Source organism: Microchirus variegatus (genome assembly GCF_963457635.1).
Source record: "Microchirus variegatus genome assembly, chromosome: 13".
Classification (NCBI taxonomy): Eukaryota; Metazoa; Chordata; class Actinopteri; order Pleuronectiformes; family Soleidae; genus Microchirus; species Microchirus variegatus.
The window spans coordinates 7,837,744-7,853,026 of NC_139814.1; the positions used below are offsets into that span (position 1 = coordinate 7,837,744).

A 15,283-nucleotide genomic window follows, 5' to 3' on the forward strand; every position below is an offset into this window, starting at 1 on the left:
CCACTGGCTACCCTTAGCCGCCCACATCAAATTCAAATCACTGATGCTAGCCAACAGCATGCTCCCACCGACTTAAATGCTCTCATAAAGTCTTATGTCACCCCTCGACTACTCTGTTCATCAAAGGATTGTCGTCCGGCGGTGCCAACACCCCACACAAGACAACCTAGACTCTTTTCGCGTGTTGTTCTGCGCTGTCTATCTTGAAGAAGCTCTTGAAGACCCAGCTCTTCCAAGAGCATCTTTTGTCCTATCACTTACCTTACCTCCTCCCCTGCACTCTCACCCTCTGTCAGTTCACTGTTCATCGTGGATTTATTTCCAAGACTACTTCTATGTAGCTTATTCCTCTTTTGTAAGTTTGCTAAATGCTTAAATGTATATGGAGACAGTGACTGGTTTAAATTGGTGGAGTTTGCATGTTCTCCCTGTGCATGGGTGATATTCATGAATACTCTAGGTGTGTGAAGTGTGAGCAGGGTGGATGGCGGATGGTCACAATAACTTGAAATAGTAAAGGCTAAACATGTCCACCAGCAGTCTGCTCCTCTTGGTTTTTAAGATTAGTTTTGACATTTCTGCTTGCAAATGTTTTCACATTCATTTATTTTGACACTAAATATGATATTCCCTTTGGGTATGTATACCCCCAGCTGGGAACCACATAGCACAGCTGCTGCCGAGATTCACAACAACAACACCAATATGCCATTTTTGAATTCCACAGCTCTCAGTTAAACAAAAAAAAAAAACCTTCTTGAATAAACAGCTATATTTTTTTGTGTAGTTTAAGATTTGTTCCAGAGCTTAAAAATCACGAGTAGTTAAGTGGACAGTCATTATACAAATTAAAGGTGTGTTGAGTGTAACTGCCTAAATGCAGTACACAAAGTTGTTACACACTGTCCTTTGATTAAAGCTCTAACAAAAGCGGCCTTGCACATTGCTCTTGTTAACGCATGTATTCCCGCAAGACTAGCATGAAATGAAACACGCATAACTCTATACAAACATTAGTATCCCGCTAGCTCTCAGTGGACTTACAATTTATTTTTTGTGTGGCTGGAGAAATCCAACCACCAAATATCAAAGCCTCATTTAGGCACATTGCCCTACACTGTATGTTCTCACATCAATGCACAAAGTAAAGTAGTCAAGTGTGCTCAACTACTTGGAAAGTTGAAAACCTATGTTAACAGTAAAAAGACAAAAGAGGCAGAAGACTAAAGAGAGAAAGATAAATCTTGTACTGAGTGAAAAGTCATTAATAATTCACAAACACTATATGTTTTCTGCGTCATCACAGTCCTCATGTTGGTCAATAGTGCAAATCAAACAGATAGCCCCCGTTTCCTTTTAACGCCCTCCACCCCTGAGCTTCTGATCTGATCTCCAAAACCCCAACCATCACCAGCACGCTCCGCCTCCACATGATGTCAATCAAGAGGAATTCAATCTCAGAAATGATATCATGAATGATGCATAAGACAGAAAAATGCATTTACCCCTGGCAGCAACACAATAAGCTGTTGTTGCAAACACGGTAATGCAGAAATACGAAGGTTATGGTGATGAAAATGCATTATGAAACCAGGAAGACGTCCGTGAATGTTGTCTGCTTCTCAGCTGAGGGATCACAGCCAAGGACAGAACAGCTTATAAGGACATTCCTCAATATCGCTACAAAGGGAGGATGAATGTGCCTTGAAGTCTTCAGGAAACACTGAAAAAGTATCCTTGCATGCATGTGTGTCTGTCCATTTATGATGTATGTGCATGGGCTTTGTCTCCTTCTGCTCGAGCACAGAGGTAAAGCCAAAGTGAACCGTCTTCCATGTTAATAATGGATATATGATATGAGCTCCACATGAAATTTTAATCTCCGGAATATTAGCTCACCAAGGGAGACACAAAATCAAATCAGGGGGTCGTGATTAAGCGGGTGAAGCCCATATCGACCCATTTAAATTCACATTAACCCAGCATCAAAATGTATGAACCATGACATTGATGGCAGACATAATTTAGTCGTGTTATGTCAGTTTTTCAAAGTAAAGGTGTGATTGCTCCCTTCATACATCTGGAAAAGGACAATTGATGTAGAATATGAGGCTTCCTGGATGCTTATTAATGTTAAATGATATCAATAGCACTTGTCTTTACTTTGTTATCATCAAATACACTATAAAACTACCAAAATCGGGAATTGCCCTCATTAAATTATGGAATTTCTTTTGGCATTGAGTTCATGACTTCCCAACATAATATAAATCAACCTTTCTTCAGACAAATCTCTCTGTAAAAATGTTGCCTCGTGTCGTGTGACTCAAGACAGATTAGACAACCATGAAGGTTTCAATGGTTTATTCCCATATGCCAGGACAGACAGCTGTGATCGTAAAAAGTATTTATAAGACCTGCGAATATCAATTAAATATTCTTCGAGCAATATCAACTATCTCCAGTGTAGCAATAGCTTAAGAAAACGTATTACCTGTTAGATATTAAATATAATCACTGAAGCTGATTTTTGACATTGGGTACTTTTCACAAAACATCCTGGATCCTGGACTTGTGTAAAGACAGGTTACAATTCCTGGGTGTTGGTACTATCAGAAGTGAGGAAGCCTCTTGGATTAGCTAGAGGTTAACGCAGGACCAGTCGAATTTCACCTTCAATCATTTTTCACCATTAACTTCACATGTTTGATACATTATTCTCCTCCTACTTCTGCTTCAATTTACAGCACAATTAAATGGCTCAAATAAGGACATTCCAAATGCTACTTTTGCACTTCCTGTGTCATATTCTGGATGCATTGTTTAGCATTCGTGCCAGAAGAGTGCAAGCCTGGCAGAGAATGAGAGGGAGAGAGCGCGAGAGAGAGAGAGAGAGAGTGAGAGAAACAAAGCCCCTCCGCTGTGTTAGCATACTCAAAGGCTCAATAATGTATCACCCACTTTTGTTCCTTACACAGCATCTATCATCTCAGCATAATACAGAGCAGCTAGAAAGCCATTTTCCTGAAGCAGTAATAGGACAAAGATTGACAATGTGTGCCTGTTTGTGTGCACACAATCACGTGTGCCTGTGCATGCGTGTGTGTGTGTGTGTGTGTATGTGTGTGTGTGTGTGTGTGTGTGACTGAAAGCAAGTATGAGAAGCAGTGCTGTGCCAGAGCAGTGTGTGTGTAATTATGTGAGTGAATGAGTGTAGGACACACTTAGTTGTCATTGGCTTGGATTGCACTCATGGGAAGAATTCTGTAGCTGAATAATGTGATGTATTAAGCTGTGCTCTGCAGCAACGTATGGTAATTTGTAAGATTTTTATTTAATCAGGTAACATTGTATTCCAGCCAAATGGAACACTGCATGAGTAAGGTGAACCTCTAATCTTTTACTCCTGGGCCTCATACGCTGCTCTTTTTTTATCTTTTATATATCTTATGAAAGAAAATATTCATACTTAAAAATAATGTTTAAAAAAAACTTTGTATCCTATGATCAACTTTAAATTACTTTTCAGTGTAAAAGTGATGCTGGGAGGTTAATTAATGAGCGTGCACTCTGCAGCTACTTAGACCAATCAATCATGAGGACCCTATTGTGAATAAATGAAATGATTGATCAATGTGGTTGTGAGGATGAGGATGATGATGAATTAGGAAATACGAACTGTTACGTAATACACAGGAGACGGAATCATTTTTAAACACGCTATTAAAAACATTTTGTGAAGGTCATGGACACTATGTGCACATTTATCCTTGTATGTTGTTTTTCATCACATGGGAAAATTAAAGGACTTTTCTTTTTTGCTTATTTTAACCATTAAAATGTCCTGTCACTAAGTGCTTTTGTCCATTTTTGCAATATCTGTCCAATATCTGGCAGTTATTTACAATGTACTGCATGAGTACATCATTAGTTTTTATTATTTAAAACGAAAATAAAAACAAATGTAGTTGTACATGAACACCAGGTGTTAAATTTTAAATTTAAACAGCATAAAACATTTAAAACATTTTTTTTGGAATTTTTGTCTCAGTGTCCAAAAACAGGCCAAAGTGCGCTTGTGCAAACGTGTCGTCTGTTATACGCTCGGTGACTGATCCACAAAAAGTACTACATAGAGCTAATGTACTCTATGTTAAATCATGTTTCTGCTATTAATAGCATTCATTTTGTGTCAGCAGGTCACTAGCTTAGTGATGCAGCATGTTTCATGTTGCCTCGCTTGAATTCTTTCCAGTCTGTCATAAGATATACAGATTTGAAGCTTTTACAGGGGTAGTGTTGCCTGTTAAGTAGGAGCAGCATCAGCGGCTCCCCAGGGCTGAAGTAACTGATTCAGAAGACAAAAAGTTGGATCAGTTGATCCACAGTTTCCATGTTAAAAAGCCAAAAATATCGCAATAAAAGTTTCAAAACTTGGCTGCGGTAGAAAACATTCCCACATTCCGAGGAAGAGTTTATGCGACAGAGGCTGGTGGAAACATATTTTTCAAGAGACAAGTTTATGTTGCAGTCTCTGCCTCTGTTGCTGCTCCTGCTGGAGAGACAAAGTGTTCGTGTAACGCTGCCAATCACATTTACATGTCTCTAATTCATGAGAGTTCACACTCTGATCGGTGCGATGAAACGCCAGTAATATATATCAGAAAATCTGGTCCCTCCATCGGCTCACATCCCCATGAATGTTGTCACTTTCACGTAACTGACAGACATGTGAACTGACAAGTTTGAAATTTGTGATGTTTTATGCAGAAATCATAATCATGACTCCGCAAAACTGCAGCTATGCATCCCAAAGTGATTACAGTAAAAACTATATCAGTAAAAAAAAAGAAGCAAAAGTTCATTTAAATTCTTTAAGTCCTAAAAACTGTTTTCCTGTGTGAGGAAGGTTTGGATTCTTTATTTCAAATCCACGCCAACACCTGTTCATGGCTGCCTGATTAAATCCTAAATGTTAAAGTGACAGGTGTTTTAGGCTGTTTGTTCAGACATAATATGTTGATTGGACTGAAAACATCTTCCCCTGGATGATGGCACAGATCCTTTGCCTCACAGTCCTTTTGTTTCCAACAGACGTTTCGAAATCAGGAATGTGGATTTCCTCACCTCCCTCAGCGAGCAGCAGAAGGGCCTCGCACGTTTACCAGCTTGCTCGCTCGTCATCTTTCTGTTGCTCTGGAGCATGCTGCTCTCCGATTGAACGTGTCTGGGTTGAAGACATTTTGTGCATATGTCAGATTACAATTGCGTGTTTGTACATCGCAGCATGTTTGTACGGCTGTGTGTCAGATTGAAGGAGAGAATCCAAGCCTGCAAAGTTTCGCCATCTGTTTGTGGAGTCTTGACTTTGATGAAAACACGCTGAAGAAAACACATGTCCCCAAAAAATGCTTTCGTACTAACGAGGATAGATAAACAAGACGCAATTTGTTCAGTCCACAGCAGCCTACGAGATCTAATTTCCAATCCAATCTCTACCACTGACTATCGTTCTTTCTTCTCATACTTGTTCTGTATCCAAAAAGAGTATTGTTTCAATCAATCAAATGTACAAAAATGGTGTACCTGATACCAAATTCCATTCTGTTGTACTACCTGGAGCACGCACAATCTGTGGACTGCACTCCACGGGTCCCTAAGCAGACATGGACAGATGATGACATTTAAGTCACACAGACCTTCGAAGATCCCAGCATACATCAGGGATGCAAACAATATGAATTCACATTTGAGACCCCTGCAGCCTGGCTTTGACAGCTTCATGGTGTGGGCAGCATTCGAAGATTAGTGTCACAGAGAGTCATTAGAACGTGAAAGTGGAGGAAACAAAGTGATGGTGATGGAGTGATTCGTGGTAGCGCTGCATTTTTTGTCTCCAAATATTCTGGTCTCTCACAAATTAAGCGCAAGCTTTTGAAGTTGATGTGCTCACACGCTGCTTCAACTCCCCAAATTCACAGACTTCCTTTCACTTGATTGGCGCGCTTGTCTTGTGAACGCGTTCTGCAGACTCAGGCTCCCACAGCAACATCTGAGCACATATCTTCCACCTATACACAAGCGTATAGGAACACTCCCTCTGGCATCTGCAAACTTGTCAGCAACACATCCTCGCAGCAGCAAAACACAGCAACTACTGCTTTTCTTGCAGTTTCCTCTGCCCAGACAACACAGAACCCCATTGTCTTTGGTTTTAATTGTGCTGCTCCAGGCTGCTGGTTTGTCACAAAACAGGCCAGAGTGTCATACCTGAGGAAAACAAATAGTGTGGTGTTACACCATGGATTGGCATCTACAGACACACACACACACACTCGTCGAGTGTTCATCGGTGCTTAAAAGAGCAGTCGTGAAGCCCTGTAGAGCCAATTACACATACAGTTCTAATCTCTTGAGCAAGCTAAATAGATAGAGGGGGGGAGAGGAGCAGGAACGATGAAGGTTGAGATGAGAGATGGCTATAGAGGTGAGAGGGAAGACAGGACAGGGATTGAGTGAAAAGAAAGGCAAATCTGTGGGGTGATTGAAAGAGACAGTGCTGTAGCGTTGGGGGAAATCGGTGAAAGGTCAGTGGCACAAAGAAGGGAGGAAAAGAAAAAGAAAAACAGTGTGGGCATTTCCAGAGCCTCAACAAGGCATTAGATGCACTGCCCCCAGTCAAGACACATATCTATCTGTCGAGCTTCTATCAGTGAAATGGATGCAGCCTTGAGAGGCCCATAGGCGGAACGTTGACTTCTGAAGTTTGACGTCTTATTCCCTCAAGTGTTGTCAGAAGGCAACAAGGGCTTCCTTTAATGTGTTTTATCTGCCTGTCATGTCGGCTGCCTTCACCTCTGTCTTTCTACCCAGCTGTCTCTTTCTTACCTTTTCACTCAGTCACCTTTTTTGCACTGTGATCTATAATTTTCTCTTCCTCTCCTTTTTGCTTAACCACAATCTTTGCCTTCTTCTCCAACCCCCCCCCCCCTCCTCCTTGCGCTGCTAATACTCCCCCCTCCCTGTGGCATGGTAATGTTCTCAGATATTACAGCGGGGTAAACAGAGCAGGGTGTCGAAATGAAATAACTGCTACGGGGCTGTCAGCTCTTGCGAGGGGGCCATCCGTCAGCAGAAAATGACACGTTGGCTGCACCCCCTCCTCCTGTCACACACAGTTGGATTTCTTCTGTCCTCCTGGTGGCAAGGTGAAGGAATTATGCTCATCAAAGGCCCAGTGCAGCCTGGAGCCTTTCCATTAACCTTCTGCATTACTGGTCAATGGTGAGGAGATGGACGCAACTGCCATCATTGCTCCTACACACACACACAAGAAATAGGTTCAGGCAGACTTAGCTGCATAAAAGCAAAAAAATACACATTAACTTAGGAACAGCGTTATATGTTACACACAGCATAGTTATGTAAGATAGGGTTTATATACAGGTAGATGCAAGCACACAAACCTCAATTACCATTTCATTCACAGCTGACAGCCGAGCATGTGTGAAGGCTGACATTAAAGGAAATTAAATCTCCTTGTGGAATGGGCCAGCCCATCTCACCTCCCGTCAAAATGCTCCCATTTCCACTCCTCCACATAACCTTCTCATCTGGGTATTTAGGGCTTTGTGGTGCGGAACGTCATCAAAGAGAGAACTTAGCGAGGCGGCCTTGTACAGACGAGGCCTCCCCATGATAATCCCTTCCGAGGAAAGCGGCTCTCTGCTATTAGCGCCGTACACAAATTACAGCTTCAGATTCCGCCGTGTTCTTTCACTGTGTGTACTGTCACGCTCGTGGAAGAAAGAGCCTTCATTCAAAAATGCTACCGCGCTGATACACAAAGTCTCGAATCATTGACTTAGCCCACTGAGTGAGTCAGTGAGTTAACTCTTTGATCCCGACCTCCCGTCTGCACAGGAATACGAAAGCCCATTTCACATAATCCTGAAAAACATTGCCTGACTTAACCAGTGAAACTCAAAGGAAAGCACAGCTGCAGCTGCACACACTGAAGGGACTTAGTTTTTAGTGACACGTGTACAGGAGATTTTTCTGGGCAGATTTAATTAAGCCTCATTCACTGCCAAATCCTGTGTGATACAAACTTGTGTGAGCTCTTCCTCTCTTGCCCCAAATAATGCCAATATTAAAAAAACAACAACTGTAAAAGAAGGTGAAGATTCAATTGCCCTGAAGTTCAGAAAATGTTGCTCCCGTTTAAAGGAGAAGTGGCTGCAGTGTTTTTGCTTCACATTGGGCACCAGCATTCTCCCAAAGGCTTTAATCAGATCAAACACGTCCTGTCAGATAAGATGGCTAATTAATCAGGGGAGGGACCAGTCTTCTCCTCTGGCAGATGGAGAGATGGAGGCAGGACGCCGGTGGAAGCGCTTCCTTCTCTCCTCCCTAACCTCTTCCTCTGCTGACAGAGTGAGACAGTATTGCCCATGGCAAAGCACTGCAGATTCTGTATAGATTCTCAAAGACACTGTTTACCTGCAACTGTAGTTTCTCCACAATATCCCCCCAACTGAGAATAAGACAGATTTCCGAAGTTGCAGTTTTTGCGGTGCTGCAGAGGCACGTGAACAAAAAAAAGATGACTGGGGTTTCGTGAGTATCATCTGGGGCAAAATCAACTGATTTAGTAGTGTAGTCGCGGCACTATTGACAGATTACAAGGGCGTTTGTGATTTAGTGAAGGAAAACATCTCATTTTTGATTTTAGTCTCTGCCTCTTGTCTTTTCCTGTTGCCAGTTTCTTACAGTTTATGAGACCGGACATGGCCGATGAAATTTAACCACTCCTGAACTAATGAAGTGACCATTTTATGTAATATGATATAATTCTATCAGTTTTTATAGATACATGTCTTTCTCAATGGCAATCTATATATATTAAGATTCAGTAGCCTTGCTTATTATTAGGTATAGATCCAGTCATTCCACAGGTTATTGCTTTTCTACACTGCAATGCTGCTTGTAAAAGCCCCTCCACTGCTCACTGCTACGTGGTCTAAAGGTGATTAAAATGTAACTCTCTCTTTGGTTCTCATTGACAAGGACAATAATGACATTTTCCTTTGTTCAAGACTCCTAATGCCAGCCTCAAACAATCAGCACAACATGATCAATTAATTAGCATCATTCAAGAAAGTGACTTGGAACTACTGAGCCTGTGTCTGAAACGGACTGAACCAGATCTGTCACCTGTGAGCTGGATGATGTATTTCATAATGAAATAACCAAGATCACAGATGGATTTTTTGCTTTCATTAACTCAAATTCATGATGGCTCCTTTTGGCAGCTTTTGCTGTTAGATTACATTTTTTCAAGATGTGGATACTGGGTTTAGAAATGAGATGTGAATGGCAAGTAGCACATGACAATCTGGCTGCATGGCTACCTGGTTGAATAGTTCCCTTACTACCTGAGTTGGGGGAGGGGATGTAAAATGTAATTTACATCATGTTAATGTGCAATGAGAGAAAAGAAGACTGCTGCATTGGGTCACAGTAAAAAGCATGTGCTCATAAAATGACAGTCCTTTCAATCTTGAAGGAATGAAGGAAAATATAGAATGTATATAATCCCCTTTTGCCTTGATGAAGACTGTTTGAGTTGAAATACAAAGATTTGTACACCAGTGTTCCACTTCCACCTCTCAGATTCACACTTAAGATTGAAATAACAACCATTATTGTGATTTTATAAGAGAAGAAACTATGGCCATGAGAGTCGGATTGATTTAAAAGTTAGATACTAGCTTTGAGACATACTATATAATATATTATGAGCTCTGTTCTGGTAACTCCATGGGGTGTGTAGCTTTACTTACCTCAGAGCAGCCCTCGTGTGCTGCATACAGAAAACACTACACTGAGCAACGTCACTTTCTCTTCTCTGTGTCTCTTTCTCTTGATCCTTTATCACTCCACTTGACATCTGGTGTAGAGGAAATACCCCCAGAAGACTCCATACAGGCTATTTCAAATAGATATAGCATGCAAGATGTACATAAAAATCCACCAAATTTATAATCCATAATGTAACACGAAGGCAGCACAGATGCGAGTAGATGAGTGTGTGAGGCCAAATGTCACGACGCTTTGTCCGATGTTTGACAGTGTTGATGTGATCGCTCAGGACACAAAGCCGATGTATATCTCACAGTTTCCTATGATTGAAAATGATATATTCTTTTTTCTTTTCTCCTCTCGTCTCTTGCTTTCTCTCTTCTGCTCTTCAAACCCACTGGCCCTGCAGCAACAAGAGCAAGACCCCACCAACCTGTACATCTCCAACCTGCCGGTTTCTATGGACGAGCAGGAGCTGGAGAACATGCTGAAACCTCTGGGTCACGTCATCTCAACGAGGATACTGAGGGATGCCAACGGGGTCAGCAGAGGAGTCGGTTTCGCCAGGTACTGACACTGATGTTGCAATGCAAGCAGCATCTCTTCATAATATAAAGCCCTGCTGCTTCGATGAATACACTGATGTACAGAACATATGCCCACACACGTCACCTGGGTTGAATGCTTATTTCATACTGTACGGCCTGGTACAGCAGGAACAGGTTTTTTTTGCAAATGGATTTGACCTACGTGATGTGTGTGCACACACTTATAAATGCACTGATCGAAGTGTGCACACACATGCATGCCCTGGCATAATGTCGCACACTTGCACACTCTGTGTGTGCATACACACACATTGCTATCTATAAGGTCAATCGTCAGATGAATCCTTCCTGCAGGAACTGGAAACTTTTAAAGCGGATGTGTTTCTTTTCATTGCCAGTGTATTTGTACATCTGCTGTCGTATTATCCATCCATTTTCTACCTCTTTATCCTCCACAGGAGGGTTGTGTGGGGTGCTGTGCCAATCTCAGCTGACATAGGGTGATAGACGGGGTACACTCTGGACAGTTTGCCAGTCAGATCACAGGGCCTAATGTTCTAAATTCAGCTGAAGATTTGCTTATTGTCCGTGTTTTAGAGCCGCAGAAACAGAGGAATCTAAAAATTCTGCTGACTCAGTTGTCATGTGAAAACCCTGGGGCTACATTTTAATATACAGATGGGCAAAAATGATGACGCAGTTTCCCACATGCACTTCCAGATAGTTTTTTTTCAACCAAGACTTGACTTAAAACTCGTCGTTTCAGTTTTTATTTTACCTCGTTGTCAGTCAAATATGCACACAATCTGTCCTACGTTTTACTATTGTTGTTTGTCATTAGTATTACTCTCTGAAACTAAGAGATTACTCCGGGATTTGCAAGCATTGCTGTGTACCTGAGTGGTCACATGATATACATTAGTATGGATGCAGATTGAACGGTTGCCAGTTTGAGTCCCTGCCATGTCAAGGGCCAGAGTACCCCTGAGCAAGGTAAACAATCCTCATTGCTCATTGTTTATTGGACATGCCATTTTTACATCATGCAATAGTACAGTTTGGTACAGTACGGTATGGTGTGGAACAGTAAAACCCCGGGTCAAGTAGATCACGGTGTGCGCTGTGCCCGATTGCTTGCAGACAACAACAAAATGAAGGATATCCAGCAGCTATTTTTTATTTTCCCTGCTCGGTTTGTGGCTGTTTGTCTCAACATGACGTCAAGCTTTATATGAGAATAGACTGCAGGCGTTAATTAAATACCAGTCACAAGGGAGTGACATCATGACTTGAATTGACCCAATTGGTCCAAAGCCTGGATAAATGGGAGGGTTGCATTAGGAAGTGCATCCGGTGTAAAAATCCAAATCAAATATGTAGATCATTCGCCAAAAGTAGAAAGAAAAAGATTACTTCTGAAATGGTTTTGAAATGCTTGTCTGGATGTGGATTTGGCATCATTAGAAAATTAAATTTTTAAAATGAAAATTAAGTATTATGGATGGAGCCTTGGTGTCTGCTTGTGCTCTCTTGTATCATCACACATTCAGACCAGCAATTACCCTGTCCTTACAGTATAGTTAGGTCCGCTCTATTTCAACCACCCAGCTTATCACTGAGCAGTTTATTTCTTTTTCTACTTAAAAAAGTTTCCACTTCTGCTTGTTAATCCCCCAAAGTCATAAACCGCTCTGTCCTTGTCCTCAGCAGCAGCCACTAGGCTCTCATTCCTCTACACACAGTCCTCCCTTGTTTACCCAGAGGAGGCCTCTGACGGCCGCAGAACTGCCATCTTGCAGGGATTTTTCTTAATCACCTGCTCTGGCTGAACTCCTCTCCTATTCCCCGCTCTATTACTGAGGGTTACAGCAGGACAGACACGTACAAACACCCACATAAACAAGCACTTGTACACAAACATGAGCATATGCATAAATAGACCATCTACACGTGCCTGTAGACCTGTGCATATAAAAACGCGTGCACACACACACACACAGACAGGTAGGCAGCCTCCTGTAGACCAACAAGCAGAGCACAGCAGCAAGCTGCCACAGGCCACCTGTTCAACCAGCCCTCAGTGGGCGGAGGAAGAGACGTGAGACGGCAGAAAGGAAGAAGGACTAATCATAGAGTGAAAGAAGATGATGAGAAGGAGAAGGAAGTGTGTGATGGAAGGACAGACAGTGAAAAAAGTTATTAGCAGGAAAGAGGAAATAAGCGGTGTTTGATTAGGTACGTTTGAATCCATATTATGCCTCTGTGCTGGCGACAGCCACAGCCAGGTGGGCTTTCAGGTCGTCCGTCCATCCCTGTATATCATATGTACAGTATGTCCCATTCTTACAGCTGCGATAACTGTCAAGAACGTCAAATTTGGCGCAAACACTGACTCAAGGATAATTTGATTGTGGTTGTCAAAGGCTAAAGCTCAGCGTTGCTTTGACCTCATACACATAATACACTATGTCACAACTGAACAAGAACTTGGAGACAATCGCACGACTCAGGAGACAAAGTAAAAAATAAACAATCTTTTATTTTCAAAGTGCAACGAGCATAAAACCTGATTGAAACACCTGACAGTCAACAGTCAATACTGAGTAAAACAGGTGATCAGTGGAGGCATAAAAGTACACACTCACTCATCCTCTACAGCTTTATCCTCCACATGAGGGTTGCTGGTGCCAATCCCAGCTGACATAATGGTGAAAGTACACCCTGAACAGGACGTGTATACAACTACTTGGTGATAAATCTAGTTATGGAAGCATCAAGATATAAAAGATAACGGCGGTTATTTATTAAAAAGAAAAGGTCAAAATGTAGAAGGCAGACAGAGACACAAAGAAAAACATTCATTGTGTTAGCTCGTGTTAGCTGTGTCAACAGACAGACAGACAGCTGCTGAGGGCTGGGCCATGAGGAGCATTAGAGAGAGTAAACTGAGCTAAGTGTTTGTGGGCCGATCCATTACTGATATCAGAGCCCATTACTCTGGCCCCAGCACTAATCATTGCAGACAGCAGCACCTGATTCCATTAACCAGCAGCACACACTGAGCACAGGGAAAAGCCACAATGCTTTGCTACATACCTGGCTGGCTCAACGACTGGCTGACTACCCCAAAAGTCTGATTGACCAATAGACGGTCTGGCTGAGCGGGTTTGTTTCTCACTGACTGCCTAACAGCCTGTCCACCTTATTTACTCCATGCCCACCTGTTTCCTGTCTACGTACCTGCCACACTGCTGGAAAGAGTGAGAGACAGCGTTGAGTGGGAGGCAAACAATGAGTAGCCAGAGTGGAGGAGGATAAAGTCCACTAGGGAATGGTGAGAGAAACTATACATGAACACTTCAAGTCGGAGAAGTTCAGGAAAGACTGATGTTTGCTCTGATTTTCAGCTCTTATTATGATAGGCAGCTAAAATCATCATCTTAAAACATCTTTTATTCAGACAATGTTAAAAAAAAAAAAGTTAAAGGTGCCATATGTAAGAATGTGGCCAAAAAACGGTTACCACATTCAAAAATACGGAGGTCTTTTAGGTTTGTTTTCTGACTTAACTGGCAACCCGTGGTCACTCGGCAGCTGAGACTGGTAGGTGGCGCCACATGCCAAAACATGATTTTTTTTAATGCTAATATTTTGTCTGTACTGTTGTTGTTGTTGTTGGTGAGTTCAGTTTGTTATATGAACATTATTCCTGAGTCTCTGTGACATATTAGGAGGATTTTATGGCCAGTTGCTTTAGATTTATTACATAATGCACCTTTAAGTTAAAAAAAAAAAACATACACCATTACTTTACAAGCTGTAAGTCGAGTATGTGGAGAGAAAAAGTGATTATCGGGTGAGCTGTGTTTTCTGCAGATCATCTCTGTGTCATTGAGCTGGCTCATACAAAGGAAAGGGTCACTGGTATGTCTGTGTAACTGCAGTGAAGATTTGTGCGCTGGGGAACATAGAATTGGCGCACAGAAAAACAGATTGTATGTAAACACAAACACACCACAACACTTAGTGGCTTTAGTGGCATGATTGAGATCAAATGAATGAATTAATAAATTAAAATAAATCATTTGCTAGAATTTTTTGTGTGATCCATGTACAATCCATGGAATCGACGACTTACTGATACGACAGAAAAGAGCTGAAACATTAATTAGATAATGTAATATCTAACAGGAGACCTTACAAACTTACCTATATTACCCAGTTTTGCCTCATTTAGAGCTGTAATCCCATTCATTTATTTATTTAAATATTAAATATTTTATATTATGTACATGGGCATCTGCTTATTAAACTATAATTGTGTATTTTTGCTTCAAATTCAACCATAGACTGTTGGTTGAACCATTGTTTGTTCCCTTTTTTCTCTTTTGTCTCTTTCTTAGTTTAAACTGCTGCTCACGCTGAGACAGTTAACATTTAAAAACTTTTTTTTTTCCTCTTATCTAAAAATACCCAGTCCTTACTGCACATAAAATGACTCTTTGAATCAGCGGAATAACTGTGTTTTTACTAGGGCAATTAATTTCAGGTTCCTAAATGTCAGTGACATGTATTTCGGTAATTGTTCTTAGTCATCGACTGAGTCACTGTGACTGGTTAGTATCAGCTGTCCTGGGACAGAGGGAAATGAAAGGTAGAGAGAAGAGATGGAGAAAAGTTCCCGCACACACGCTCAGTGAGACGTGAATGATTCCGGGATGTGTGAAAGATTACATATTCTAAAAAGAAAAATGGGGAGAGGAAAAAAAAAGAAGAAAGATATTTATGTGGATAGGGCGTAATGGAGAAAACCAAAGGATGGACAGAGGGAGGAAAAGGAGGGCATGGAAAGTGAGAGAGATGAGGTGGGA

General features: G+C 41.6%; 1 protein-coding gene across 2 annotated transcripts in view; it reads left to right on the forward strand.

Moving 5' to 3' along the window:
• The window catches only part of LOC310935752 (RNA-binding motif, single-stranded-interacting protein 3), a gene marked incomplete at both ends in the record, with an annotated part of 208,341 nt that overhangs the window by 121,045 nt on the left and 72,013 nt on the right, over nt 1-15,283 (forward strand). For both annotated transcript variants that reach the window (XM_083899692.1, XM_083899693.1), the window contains one exon: nt 10,274-10,431. In XM_083899692.1, the coding sequence (XP_083755818.1) occupies nt 10,274-10,431 (158 nt within the window). The remainder of the gene's footprint in view (nt 1-10,273; nt 10,432-15,283) is intronic.